Genomic DNA, 13785 nt, shown 5'->3' with positions numbered 1-13785 from the left:
CCCCCACGACAGCTGGCTCTGGGGTTCTCAAGATTTATTCAGGATCGTGTTAACGGAGGCGGTGGGAGGATGGGGTCCCCGACGTGCCAGGGGCACACACAGAGGACCCTCCCCGCCCCCGCGAGGGAGGGGGGAGGCTCGCATTTTCTTAAAAATATAAATGTATTTATCTGCATCGTCACGTCCCTAGGGTACCCAGCCGGCCAGCCCGTGGGCCACAGGGCGGGGAGGAAAGGGCGTCAGGATGTAAGTCTGAGCAAGGTGTAGGACAGCGCCAGGTGGGGGTGGGGGGGCAGCCTCACAGGGCTCCGTGCTGGGCCTGGTAGCGGGACAGCACAGCGCGGTAGTGGGACAGCTCCTGGCGCACAGCCACCACCTCCTGCCGCAGCAGGGCGTTCTCCTTCTCCAGGAAGGCCGCCCGCACGGATATCTGGTTCTCCTTAAGCCTCCGGGCATCGCGGGACCGCTTGGCTGCCTCGTTATTCTTGTACCGCCGGCTCCAGTATTTCTCGTCCTGTGGGTGAAGAGGTAGGAAAGCAGTGAGGTCCAGAAGGGACTCAGACAGCGAGAGAAGGGAGGAGCAGTTTTGCTTGTGCCTTCAAAGACCCAAAGAAATCTAAAAGACCTCCAGGGCTGCTTCTTGCCCAGTAATGGGGCCTAAAGGATACCGGGTCTCCCATGGGACGGGTACCCAAGGGTCTGCCCTTCTAGGGCTCTGGTTGCCAAGGAGAGCAGGCCCCTAGCAACAACTAAGGCATGAGATAGCCTCCCACCCCAAGCAACTGGGCTTTAAGTTTCCACTGTACAAAGCAGATCCCCACCCTCCTCACTTGACAAATGGCCTGCAGTTAGCTCCTGGCTGTTAAGGATGATTATTCCCTCGCAACAGGGCCTTCAGGGTGAGAGAGCTCCCAGTGAAAAGCACTGCCCTATACATCACCTTTCCAGATTCTGGTTGCTAAGGAAAGCCTAGCCTCCCCAGTGATGGGGTTTGATGTTCCATAAAAATCACCTGGTTGCTAAGGCAACCTCATCCCTCCTCAGCAAACAAAAGTAAGGTCTAAGTAGGCCCAACGACTTCAGCTGGTGTCTGATCCACTGGTCTTAAATAGATGCCCTGCCCAAATTACCCCAAATCAGAATGTGGCCCTGACTGCTAATGGGAACCTGAGACCTCTTGCCAATGAGGCAATCCAGACCCAGGAAACAAGGCCTTGAGGGCTAACAAAGTCTGCCTCCTAGGCAGATGTAATCACCCAAAAGGATGCCCTAAATCAGAGATCAAAGGACCAGTCCCAGCCTGGCTAGCTGCTAAGAAGAGACAGACTGATACCCCGTTGCTAAGAAATGCTGTTCTTAGCAACTGAGCCCAGCAGAGCCTGAAGCCTGCCAGACTGAGGGTTTTGGGTCCAGCTGATAGGAGAAGCTCCAAATCTATACAACTGGGTCCAGCAGGGCTGGCTGAGTCTGCATGCCACAGTGATACCATCTTCCTAAATCAAGCCCCAAATTTTGCCCCCTTGTACCCCATAGCCAAGGAGGGCTGATCCTTGGCTGTAGGTGAACCTGAGAGATAATCCTAATGAGAACCCAGGCCTGTGAGGAAGGAGCCTTCTTCTCTGGCTATGGGGCCTGTGTCAGCCAAGCCTGTGTCCTATGTCCAGTAGCCCTCACCTTCTGCTCCTCTGGCACCTGGATTTTCCTCGCCTTCTTCATGATGGGCTGAGGCTTAAGTTCTTCCTCTGAGAAGCGATGTCTCCGAGGGTCAAAGGTCTCATGGCCCGGAATGCTTGACAGGGCTAAATCAGCAGGGTCAGGTTCAAAGGTCATCAGCACCTCCACGGTATCTGGGTCCACAGGGCTGGGTGTGTCCCGAGAGGTCAGACCTTGGGGAAACAAAATGTATCACCTAAGTATATATTTATTTGGGGGAGGAGGTTCCCAGAGGTTATCCCCTGCTCAGGTATTGTATCCACCAGAAGGAAGGCCCTTAGGGGTCTAACATAAAGTTTGTCAGGGATCAACTTCCCTAATACAAAATATGAAGGTTCCCTAAGTCACAAACTCCACTTTTACAAACAGGGAAACTGAGGCCCAGTTATTACCTGACTTGCCTTAAGTTACACTTGAGTCTGGGCTATTGCTTCTAAAACCTCAGGGCCTCACAGTCAGTGATAGCTTCTTTCCCACAGTCTAGCCCTAATCAAAGCCTAGACCTCAGGCTGTTCAGGGAAAAGGAATCCTATGCACTGAAAAGACCTCTAGTTAGCCTCTTAAGACCATTAGCTCTCAAGAGTTAGGGAAGAGAAGCGGCAACAGCTCTGAGCTTCCAGGAGGTTGGTTGAAGAGAAGGGGCAGTCGGTCTGTGCCTTTAAGAGCTAGCAAGCCGGGGCCAGCTGAGGACACAGGTTCAGAGCTGAGTCACGTGCCGGCGCCTGCTTTCCCGCCCCGCCCCCTGTCGCACCCCCCCGCGCGCTCCCTCACGTTCCCCAGGCCCCGCCCCCTCCCGCGTGACCGCGCGTGCGCGAAGCACTGAGGTTATAAGAGGACTCACGTGGCGCGGGAATGTGCGGCTGGGAAGGGGAGGGCCCTGGTTCTGCCCGGAGGTCGGACTAGTGGTAGGTGTGTCCAGGAATCCCCGACCTGCAGCCCGACCCTGGAGACCCCAAGGTGCCCGAGGGAGCACACCTTTCCTCTTGCTCCCTCGGGTCTCTCAGCTCGAACCTCTCAATCTCCAAGGATCCAGTCCCCCCTGCTCTCTGGGGAACACACAAGAACCGGCCCCCTCGATTTTCTCCCCAGGGTCCCAATCCCCTCACCACTGGTACACAAGATTCTGGGATCCCAGGCCCCTCCTCTCTCAGAAATGTAGGAAGCTCGGCCCTCGCCCCAGTGCAAGACCTAGAAAAAAGATCCTCGACCTTCTCCCCTCTAGTGGACACCAGGACCCGGTCCCCTAGCCCTTCTCCAGTGGGTGACCCAGGAACCAGGGCTGACAGTTACTTATGTGTGGGGAAACATAAGTCTGTGCCCAGCCCTCCCCTTCTCCCCAGTAGAGAACCTAGTAGTTCCGGTCCTACCCCAATACCACAAATTCGGGCCCAGAATATGAGGCGCAGTCCACTCCCCAGTAAATAACTCTGGTGTTCTGGGCTCCCAGTCCAAGCTCCACGAGTCCCCACGTCCCACAGAAAAGTCCACACTACCTCCCCACTGGACAGTCTTCCTGGAATTTAGGGTCCCAAGTCTCTCCTTTCCTATGGATCCTGGAGACCCAGTCCTTGATCCACTAGAGCACACAATTCCAATCTCCTCTCCCGACATTTCTCAACTAGGGGGTCCAGAATTCAGGCGCGCGGCCGGTCCCACCAACTGGCCCCCCCGTATAGCACAGCCTCACCCACTGTAGTCTAAGCCCCGCCCACCTAAGGCCCTACCCTGCTCCCGCCGCCGCACCTGCGCGTTGGCCGCCGGCGGCCCCGAGGGCAGCTCGGGCGGGGGCGTGCCCCGGCGAGGAGCGAGGGGAAGCCGAACCGCAGGAGCCGGGCCCCGGGGAGGGTGCAGGCGTGCGCACGGGCGAGGGAGCCGGTGACGGGCCGCCGGGGGGCGGTGGACTGGGCGGGAGCCCGTGCTCCAGCAGGAAGGCGTCCAGGTCCACGTACTCCACGTCGCCGAACGGCAGCGTCCGCTCCCACAGCAGCGGCGCCAGCAGACTCGGGCCAGAAGCGGCCGCCGGTCGCCCCCGCGGGGACCCGCCGCCCACCACCGCCCCAGATGAGGCATCCGCAGGACCCGCCGTCTCCAGGCCCGGCCCGGGGACCGTGGCTGCCGGCAGAGCCGCCTTGCGCTCCTTTTCCTTTAGGAGACCTGGGGGCCAAGGAAAGGCCGGGCAGGGTGGGGAAGGAAAAAAAGAGATGGAGAAGAGACCCCGAGTCAGAGAGACCCATACGGCGGAGAAAGAGGGGACAGACAAGGGGAGGGGAACCACAGACTCAAGGAGAGACCCATAGAGAAAGGATAGAGGGGGGCGGCAGAGACCGAGAGAGGGGAACAGAGACCGAGAGAGGGATGAAAACTCAGAAAGAGGGGAGGACAGGGACCCAGAGAGAGGGGAGGTCAAAAATGCAGGGAGAGATGGGGACAGACCCGGTAAGGGACAGAGACATAGAAGGGGAATGGAAGTTCAGACAGAGGTAGGTGGAGGGTTGGGCAGGTGAGAGAAAAAAATGACAACTCTGTGATTGCTCTGTAACCTATCCCCACACATACTCCCTGCGCACTGTATCCCCTTCTTCCCACCCCCACACTCTGGAAGGGGCAGGAAGGGGCTCTATTCCTGGGGCACATTCCTCATCCCTAGACTCCATGTGACCCCAGGAGGCCCCGCCCAAGCCCGTGTCACTACCGTGTGAGCATCCGACACACCCCTTCCCTCCTCCCCGGACCCCAGGGGTCCAGACTCTGAGAACCAAAAGGAAGAGGGGGTTGGGGCCTCGACTTTTGGGTCCTCCGGGAGGACACTGGGGACCTGGACTTCTGGGTCCTCGGCGTGGACGGCCTTGAGAGCAGGTACTTTTGGGTCCTGGGTGCTGAGAGATCTGGGGGCCTAAACACCTTAGTAAATGCGTAGATGAGGTTGGGAGGATGGACTCTGGGCACACAGCAGGTAGCTGTAGACGGCCCCCCTCCCCTAGCACTTCAGTCCCTAAGGGAGTAGGGTGTCTGAGTTGGGCGAGGTTGGGGCTAGAACTCACAGCTGGTTGGTTCTTTGGGCTTGCTGGTCCCCTGCAGAAGGCTCCGCAGCCCAAGAAGCGCTCCCCCACCAGGGGGGGCCCCGGCTGGGCCACCCAGCAGCAGGGGGGCCGGGGTCCTGTCGCTCACGGGCCGCGCCATCGCCGGGCACCTGCCCGCTGGCTCACGGGCTCATGGAGAGGCGAAGAGCTGGCCTGCCAGTCAGCGTTACACTCTTGTAGTTCCGGCCAGTGTCTGCCCAGGGCGCGGGCGAGCGTAGCTTGCAAGATTCCAGTATCCAAGACGGTGCAAATCCTAGGAGCGACGGGGATTTGCAGTCCTCGGTGCAGAAACGTGCAACTCTAGAGGGTCCCAGTAGACCATGCAGTTTGGGTGAGGGGTGACCAAATCAGGCGGCCAGCTCTTTGCAACCGAGGGTTTAAGAGGACTCAAAGCGCTCCTTCTACAAGGTGGGCGAGCCTGGCTCTTGCAAAATCTGCAGCTCTCTCAACGGAAGGCGCTTTGCAATCTGCACCAAGAGGTGTGCGCGGAGGGGCGGGGGAGGGGGCAGGAGGAGGCGGCCGCCTTGAGGCGTGGCCAAAGCAAACTTCTTTCGCGGAAAAAAAAAAAAAAAGCCAAACAAAACACCCGACACCACAGCGCACACCCCTCCTCTCGGTCCCTGCTCGCTCCCGCCCTGCCCCGCCCGCCTCTTGGGCCATGCACCCTAGCCGCGTGCCTCCTTGGGGCTGAAAGTGCAGGCCAATCGCGGGTCCCTCGAGACGCACAGCCAATGAGACCCCTGGATCCGCCAAGGCCGGGGAGGGCGCTGTGTGTGAAGTTGCTTTGCCTTTTGGTGGGAGGCGGGACCCTGACCTACATTTGCCCAATGGGAGACGGCGCTGGGGGCGGGACCGTGACCCAGTTCGAGCCAATGAGGTAGGCGGGAGGGGGAAGCACATGGCTCTGCGCGTGCTGCCTGACCCGAAGAGTGGGGGTGGGGGGGGGAAAGAGGAGCCGCTTAAAGGAGCCGCATATTCAAATGACTGTTCAGGGTAACAGGAAGCCAAAAACCGAGTAGTGGGGTTTAGAAAGAGGTAGATTGGGTTGTAGAAGAAGGCTGCCATTCTGTAACATCCAAATATTTTCCCGCCGCGCCTAGAATCAGACCACTGAAAAACAGTAAGTATTCTGTCCCTTTAATAACTTTGTTTTGGGGTGACTCCCCTCCCCTCGTGGGGAGGGTTTAAAAGGGCAGGCGCAATCCACGATGGGGAGTCTCAGCGACCGTGGGGGGCACCATCCACTGTAAGACAGACACCGGTCGGGGGCGTTAGTTTTAAGATACCTTAGGCTGGAACGTGCAGGGGGCGTGCAAGGGGCGTGTAGGGGGCGGGGGTGGGCCGAGTCGGGCTCTACCACCGGGAGCCCGAGAAGGGGGGAACCGGAATGTACCAGGTTAAAAAAGATGGGGAAATAGTCCGGCAGTAGACTGAGCAGTAGGGAGGCAGCAGGAGGGTGGATTAGGGACGTCCAGTTTTAGCATTAGGCTAAACTACATAAAGGTGTTCTTGGGGTATTCGGGACTGTACCATGTTGAGAAGACAGGTGGCCGTTTAGATCACTGGGCTGAACTATGAGGAGGTAGTAGGAAGGAAAAGGGATTGTGCCATATTGATTATCCGTAAAGGGGGCGATCAGATTGTGGAACAAGCATAGGGTTATACCACATGGAAACAGGGAATGGATCCAGCCTGTACCACTTTGGAAAGCCATAGTAATAGGAACTACGGACCAATAGTTAATCGTACCACAAGGAAGTTGAAAGCAGTGAAAAGGAAATACAAATCATGGACCAGCAATGGTCTATGGCAGGGAGGTGGGTTGTAGCGTGTTGACACGCAGGGAGGAGGGAGAAAGGGCGAGTGAGAACTCAGGTAGCTGGCCAAACAGAAGCAGCAAAGCGGTGGTAGGACTATATCATACTGACACACCACGGAGACACACATACGCGGGTTAGACCAAAACGTGGGGGATGGCAGATGGGATCATACCATGCAGGCGGTAGTTGGGGCCTCGGCAGCGCCTCTCGGGGTGCCGGGGGTCCCTGTTGCCCCTCAAGGCCCTGTGGGCCAAGGGCTGCAGGGGCCGGCCATTACCGCTGAGGCTCTGGAAGATCTGGGATGGAGGATTCTGGCTCAGGAGTCTCAGGGAATGCATCTGCCGCGGGAAGGGGGCGGGAAACTGGGAGTGAATAATGAATGGTCCTGATGACGTCATACAGGAAGTCCCGCCCCTCGGAGCGGGTGGGAGGGGCCTTGTTCAGCCCCACCCCAGCCCCAAGGGTTATCTGACCCTCTCCACCCCTCCAATTCCTTGTCAACGTGGGGAAGGAGGGTAGGTGATGCAATTGGGTGTGTGTGGGGAGGAGGCTGAGGGTCACCTGGAGGGAGGTGATATTGAGGGCCCGGTCAATGAGGATCCAGGTGACAGTCTCTGAGCAGGGCGGGGTGCTGAGAGAGCCCTGATATGTGATGAAGCCAAAGGACTCAGGGAATAGGAGCTCCAGGCTCAGGTCTTGAAGAAAGTAGGCATCATCTGCAGGCATATTAGACCAGAGTGAAGAGGCATACCTCTCTTGAGCTACCCTCATGTGCACACACCCCACCAACCCACCAGGGACTTACTCTTGTAGGAGATGCGGGTAATGGTGTCACGGTTAAGGAGGCGGCTGAGGAATGAGTTTGAGTTACCAGCCACCTGTGTGGGGGTACGAGGTGAGGAAGTAGGAATCCAGAAGTCCAAGTCCCCCATCCCTTCCTCCCTCAGGACCCAGGAGTCTGGGCCTCCCAGCCTCCCTCTTCCTCAAACCCCCGATTCCAGGTGCCCAGCTCCTCCCTCCATCTGAATCTTGCCTGGGCTCACATTGACAAAGAGGCTGAGAATGGCCAGGCCATTGGGGCCCCGGGAGGCAGCGCTGAGGTTCCCATAAAGATCTTGGTTGAAGTGGATGAGCTGCACCTGGGAGGGGAGCACAGAGAGTGGGGTCCCCCAGCAGAAGGGAAGGAGAGAATGGGTGCAGCTCTCCAGACCTTTGGGTTTCCCAAGTCAGATTAAGGATCAGTGCTGGGGGGGGGCAGTTCTGTGGGGAGGATTAAGTGAGGCATTAAGAGGAGGGTGAGATGGGAGGAACTGGGTCTACTCAGGTCAAGGGTCAAGGGTCAGAGGTCAGTGGCCACCACCTCAGCAGAGAAGCCCTGGTGATTGACTTGGTGTTCAGAGCCAGCTCCATCACGTGCTCCAAATAGCAGCCGCAGTTCACTGAGTCGATGGCTGTAAAGGAGAGGACCCCCTGACACATTGACCACGGGCCGAGGTGCAGGCAGGAAGGAGACGTGGCGACCTGTGTTGTACAGGGTTCCCCGGAGCTGTGGGAGAGGTAGAAGCTGTCACAGGGACACAGAAGAAGATCTCTTTCCTCCCATTTCCATTCCTCCATTGTCCGCTTCCAACAATCATTTAATCATTCAGCATAGATTGAGCACCAACGTTCAGGCTCTGTGCTGGTCCATGGTAGGTGCTCAATATTGGTGAATTTACTTAATTAAATATTTATTGAGCTGCTTTTATGTGCCATGGATGCCAGGAGGAGAACAATGAACAAGTAGACAAAAATCCTGGGCTTCATGGAGCATATGTTCTGATGGGGGAGAGACAGACAATAAATACTGAGTCACATAAGTAACTGCTTAATTAATTACATCATGTGCTCATGCTGGGAAGAACTGGGAGCTCTGACAAAGTATAGAAATCAGGCCTAGATTGGAGTGGAGGGGGAGGTCAGGAAAGGCTTCCATGAGGAGGTGACATTTGAATGGAAACATGAAGGATGATAGTAGGGGTCAGTTGCAAAGAGCAGGGAGAAGGACATTCCAAGGAGAGAGAACATCAAGTGCAAAGGTCCAGAAGTGGCCTGTTTTAGTGACAGCAAAGAGGCCAGTGGGACCAGAGCCCAGTGACCAAAGGAGAGAATGGTGATGGGAACCAGATGGACAATGATGGAGCGTTTTGTATTTTCATTTAAATAATTGACACAGTGCCAGGCACATGGTACATGCTATTAAATGTTTGCTGTTATTATATTACTTATTCTTGTAGAGAGATTTTGAGCAGGAGAGTGGTATGATCTGGTTTGTGTTTTTGAACATTTTCTCTAGGAAAGTGGATTGCAAGAGGCAGAGAGGCAGGCCAGCAAGGAAGATATGGCACCAGTCCAGGTGCAAGACGATGGTGGATGCAGTGGAGGCAACAAGAAGTGAAAAGATTTCAATGAGATGTAGCAAGGAGACTAGAAAGGACACAGATTGAAAATGGGAATGAAGGAGAGAACCGGATGGGGAATGGCTCCGAGGCTTTTAGCTGAGGCAGCTGAGTGAAGGATGGTGTTGGCTCTTATAAGAATTGGCATTGCAAAGTGGGCAAGAGCATGGATGCTGGGACCACACTGCCTGGGTTTGAATCCCAGCGCTGCACTCTAGCTTTATAACCTCAGCCATGTAACTTAAGCTCTCTGTGCCTCAGTTTCTGTATCTATAAGGATAATAATAGCACCTATATCATGGGGTTGCTGTGAGGATTAGAGGGTTTAACAAGTTTTTAAGACAGTGCCTGACACAGGAAACAGTCTGTTTAACCATTGCGTCTACGGAGATGGGGAGACTAGGGAGCCATACGTGGGGATGGAAGAACAGGTGATAACATTTTAGAGTGGAAAGAGCTTCCTCTCCACCCATCATATACTCCTTTTTCCCCAAGGCTGGCCTCCCATCTCTGCACCCCACGTGGCCTCCACTCATGCCCACCACAGTGGATCTGGTAACCCCTCCCACCAGACCTCTTACCTTCTCTCCCCCCGTGCTGAGCCTCAGTGGGGGCAGGAAGGGGTCATAAAGGACCCTCTTCAGCTCCACATCCACGGGGCTCTGCCGCTTCCCCACTGCACACAGACTCCAGGCTGCGTTCACCAGGCCCCAGAAGGGAGGCCCTGAGGGCAGGGGCAGGGCAGAGAGCAAAGGGAGTCAGAAATAGGATCCTAATGTTGGCATCTGCTCAGAAGGCTGTGTTCTGGACTCCTGGATCCCAGGAGAGGAAGGGCTGGTCACCTGGACTCCTGGGTCTGAGGGAGGAGGGGGCTGGGATCCAGAATCCTGAGTCCTAGAAGAATCTTGGAGGAGTTTCCTAAGACACCTCCCCTCTCCCCCCCAACACCTCCAAGCCTCACCTTGATCAAACACATCTTAAATGAAGTCATTAGGGAAGAAACTACAACTCCCAGCAGGCCTAAGGACTGCAAGCCTAGCGTCCATGCTGGCTTGCCCCAGAGCCCATGGGAGTTGTAGTTCTTTCAGTCTCCCTTGTAGCACAGCTGGATAATGAATGTACTGGGGAGAGGAATTGCAAGAGAGCGCTGGACAAGGCGTGGACGGGGCCACCGAACCTCTGGTTCCCAGCAGGAGCCAGGACCTGCCTGCCTCTTTCCCTGCAAATACACACACACTCTTCCAACCCCCACACTCTCTTTCCTTCTACTCACTCCCACTCACTACTTGAAATGCGCATGTATAATGTCCCATGGTGAGCCACTGGGGTTCTGAGGTTGGGCTGGACTCCTCAGGGAGGGAGGGAGGGAGAAGCTTGCACTCCTGGGGAGGAGAGGGTTCCTGGGACCGAGGAAGGAGACGCCTGGGGCCCCTGACTCCTGGGGCCCCGCCCTGGCCGCACCTGGCACGAAGTTTCCCTGGAGATTATCCTTGTAGCTCCACCAGTCCTCAGGGTCAGGTGCCGGTCCGATGTGAGCTGGGGAGAGAGCAGCCTGAACCCCTGTCCTGGGCACCCCCACCCCCACCCCTCCCTCAGGGGCTCCTGCCCCGACCCCCAGGCCTTACCTGCCGTCCCCAGTGCAGCCCAGAGTACCAGCGCTCCAAGGGTGCTCAGACGAGCTGCAGCCCCCATCCCCAGGGAGGCCTCTGGGAAACCCCTTCCCAGCCCCCGGGCCCCTCTCTCTCAGCTCCTCTCCTCTCTGTGGGACCCTGTCCTTCCAGGACTTCCAGCCTTCCTCTCCTCCCCACGGGGAGTCCTGGTTCCCAAATATTCCTAAATACCAATGCAGCTGGGGACTGAGACCCCACCCCCAACCCACTCCTCTCTTCTCTCCCCTTCTCTGTGCCTCTCCACCTTCCTCCCCAACCCTCCAGTATCCCTCTGTCTCCTGATCCTTTTACTCCTCTCTGCCTTCTGCTTCTCTCTGGGGTTACCTCCTGGTTTCTAATCCACACCCCCTGTTGGCTGTCGTTTTATTAAGCTCTCCCAAGCCACCTAACTCCATGTCTCCATTCTGCTTCCCTCACCTCCTGCTCCTCCTCACTCTCTCTCTTCTGTGCTCCTACCTTCTTTCTCCCTTCTCTCCCTCTTCACCTCCTCTCTCTCTCCCTCACTGTCTAAGCTTCTCTCTCTCTCTCTCTCTCTCCACACACACACACACACACACACACACACACACACACACACACACACACACACCGCCTCCTATCCTGCCTGTTCTGTTTCTCTGTCTCTTCTCTCTTGTCCCTTCCTCCCTCCTCCCCTCCCCTCGTCTCTCTCGGTGTTATTTAATTTTTTTTGTAGTTATTGGTGGGGGGGCGGGTGCTCTCACAGCAGCGAACATTCCGGGAGTGTGTGTGTGTGGGGGGCGTGTGTGTGGTGCCCAAGGCGCAGGACGGAGGGGTCGTTGGGGGCTGGTCCCTAGCTCCCAGCCGCGATGGGGACCACGGGGGCGGGGGTGGCCCCGACACCTGGGGAAACTGGCAGTTCCCATCCTCCGCAGAAAGCGGAGGGGGCGCTTAAGGTGGAGCTGGGAGAGGCCTCGTAAGTCTGCGTGCTCAAGGCCCTGGCCCCGGAGGATCCGGGTTCCCCAGCTCTCAGGGACCCAGGATGGAGCCTGCACCAGCGCCTGCAGCCCCTGCCCAGTGCCCCACTCCGGCCTCCGCCAGAGGCTGCCTTAAACCGGCTGGGGGATCCCCTGGGAGACTGGTGTGCGGTGAGCACCGCTGACCAGGAGAGGGAGGCAGAGACCTGGAAAGGAAGGGAGAGGCTGGGAGGAGGAGCCGGGAAGGCCCAGGCGAGAGCGCCAGAGGTGAAGTCGGAGAATGCGGAGGCTCCGGAAGGGAAGGGGAGCCTGAGATATGGCGGAGGGACACGGCAGGGTAGAGATGGGAGGGCGGGCTTCGAGGCAAGAAGCCGACAGACACACACTGAGAGAGATACAGAGACCCAGAATGAGAGGGGAGAATATACAGGAGAGAGACACAGATGGAGGCAGAGGAAAGATCCAGAGGCACACAGAGAGACACACACTTAGAGATAGAAACAGAGAGACCCAGAGACAGAGACTCACCCCGCAGGTTCGAGATGGAAGAACAAGATGCCATGCAGGAGGGACAAAAACGGAAAAGAGATCCAAAGACAGAAAGACATAAAAACACACCTAGAGCTGGGCACAGAGAGACCCAGAGAGGAGAAAGAGGCAGACACACGTGCACATCCGTAAATAGCGACACTTGTGCAAAGAAAGAGACCTCAGCAGGAAGGAACAGATGGCAGAGACAGAGAGACCCAGATTGAGGGAGAGAGACCTGGAAACAGACCAACGGACCTAAAGGAAGAGACTAATAGAGTCTGAAAGACAGAAACATCAGAGGTAGAGAACTGGAAATAGACATTCAAGGACCTAGAGATGGAGGGAGACAGAGACACCCAGAGAGAGGCAAAGATGGAGAGAGACAGAGAAAACACAAGAAGCAAAGGTATGTGTTAATTATCCATTGCCACATAACAAATAACCCTAAAACTTAGTGGCTTAAAGCAACACGCATTTATTATCTCACAGTTTCTGAGCGTGAGGAATTTGGAACAGTCTAGCTGGGTGGTTCTGGCTTAGGGCCTCTCATGAGGATGCAGTTAGGCTATGAGCTGGGGCTGCAGTCATATGAAGGCTTGGCTGGGGCTGGAAGATCCACTTCCAAGTTTACCTTAATGGCAGTGGGGCAGGAGGCTCAGCTCCTCACCACGTGGGCCTCTCAGTAGGGTTGTTTGAGTGTTTTCACTACATGGCTACCGGCTTCCTCCACTGGAGACAGAAAGACAGAGGGGTCTTATATGACAATCTTCAAAGTCACACCATCACTTCTGTATTCTGTTCATCCGAAGTGAGTCACTATGTCCAGCCCACACTCAAAGGGAAAGAGATTAGGCTCCCCCTCTTGCAGGAAAGAGCATCAAAGAATTTGTGGCCTCATTTTAAAACCATCACAGGTGGGAAGAGGAAGAGAGAGCAATGGAAAGAGACAGACTCTTCAAGACTGGTGAGGCTTACAGGTTGGTGAGACACTTATTCAGAAACACAGAAATGTGTGGGAGAGACACTTGACGATAGAGGTCGCTATGGAAACAGGGAAAAGGCAAGACAAAGAAAACAGTAATAACAATAATAATAATAATAATAATAACTGCAATAACAGCCAGCACATAAAGCACCTACTACATACCAAGCAAAGTTCTGAGCATTTCTATGAACTCTCATATAATCCTCACAGCCTCCTCATGAAGCAGAAACTATTATTATCCCATTTTGCAGATGAAGAAACCAAGTCAGAGGGCATAGGTGATTTGCCCAGAGTTATAGATAGGACGTGGTGAAGCAGGGAAGAAAAGCAAAGGAAAGAGGGTTGGAGAAAACGTGATGGAGATGTGCAGAGAAGTAGGGAGAATGGCAGGAAGAGACCCTCAGAAGGACCCAGCTCTGATGGAGATGTTTCTCCATCAGAATAAATGGTGGCTGCCCTAACTTGAGAGTTTCCCAGATTCTAGGGCTGTGCCACACACTTGGAGGTTTCATTTCAACGCTCAAAGCTGCCTCATGAGGTGGTGGTGGGATAGTACTAGGCCCATTATACGAGTACAGATTGGGCGAGGGAAGTGACTCACCCAGGATGTAGT

The 13785-nt window shown here is 55.8% G+C and overlaps 3 protein-coding genes across 15 annotated transcripts in view; 1 reads left to right on the top strand and 2 right to left on the bottom strand.

Annotated features, from left to right (window-relative positions):
- Positions 1 to 19: 19 nt before the first annotated feature.
- On the bottom strand, positions 20 to 4893 carry DBP (D-box binding PAR bZIP transcription factor). Its single transcript, XM_019741510.3, has 4 exons — positions 4755 to 4893; positions 3457 to 3867; positions 1675 to 1886; positions 20 to 514 (listed from the first exon to the last, which is right to left on the bottom strand). Exons 1-4 carry the CDS (start codon positions 4891 to 4893, stop codon positions 299 to 301), a joined length of 978 nt encoding a protein of 325 aa, XP_019597069.2. The 3' UTR covers positions 20 to 298.
- Positions 4398 to 13785, top strand: part of FUT2 (fucosyltransferase 2 (H blood group)) — a 36247-nt gene continuing 26859 nt past the window's right edge. For 7 of the 10 annotated variants that reach the window (XR_012490551.1, XR_012490550.1, XR_012490552.1 and 4 more), the window contains exon 1: positions 5743 to 5913. The gene's annotated coding sequence lies outside the window, so the exon portion shown is untranslated. The other 3 variants (XM_019741505.3, XM_074316156.2, XM_019741507.3) reach the window with 3 other exon arrangements.
- On the bottom strand, positions 4908 to 11298 carry CA11 (carbonic anhydrase 11 (inactive)). Of its 4 annotated transcripts, none has more exons than XM_019741501.3 (9): positions 10677 to 11298; positions 10513 to 10587; positions 9633 to 9775; positions 7974 to 8159; positions 7657 to 7752; positions 7419 to 7491; positions 7175 to 7329; positions 6786 to 6975; positions 4908 to 5046 (listed from the first exon to the last, which is right to left on the bottom strand). In XM_019741501.3, exons 1-9 carry the CDS (start codon positions 10741 to 10743, stop codon positions 4916 to 4918), a joined length of 1116 nt encoding a protein of 371 aa, XP_019597060.2. In that variant the 5' UTR covers positions 10744 to 11298; the 3' UTR covers positions 4908 to 4915. The 4 variants fall into 4 exon arrangements, with proteins under 4 accessions (XP_019597060.2, XP_019597061.2, XP_019597062.1 ...); XM_019741502.3 differs by having other exon boundaries at positions 6786 to 6951; positions 10677 to 11284; XM_019741503.3 differs by lacking the exon at positions 4908 to 5046 and adding an exon at positions 5910 to 6037 and having other exon boundaries at positions 10677 to 11283.

The sequence above is a fragment of the Rhinolophus sinicus genome, chromosome 8 (genome assembly GCF_057876585.1).
Source record: "Rhinolophus sinicus isolate RSI-liver-muscle chromosome 8, RSI-T2T, whole genome shotgun sequence".
NCBI classification, from domain to species: Eukaryota; Metazoa; Chordata; class Mammalia; order Chiroptera; family Rhinolophidae; genus Rhinolophus; species Rhinolophus sinicus.
Note: the sequence above shows the minus strand (reverse complement) of the source record. Positions and strands in the feature narration are given on the sequence as shown.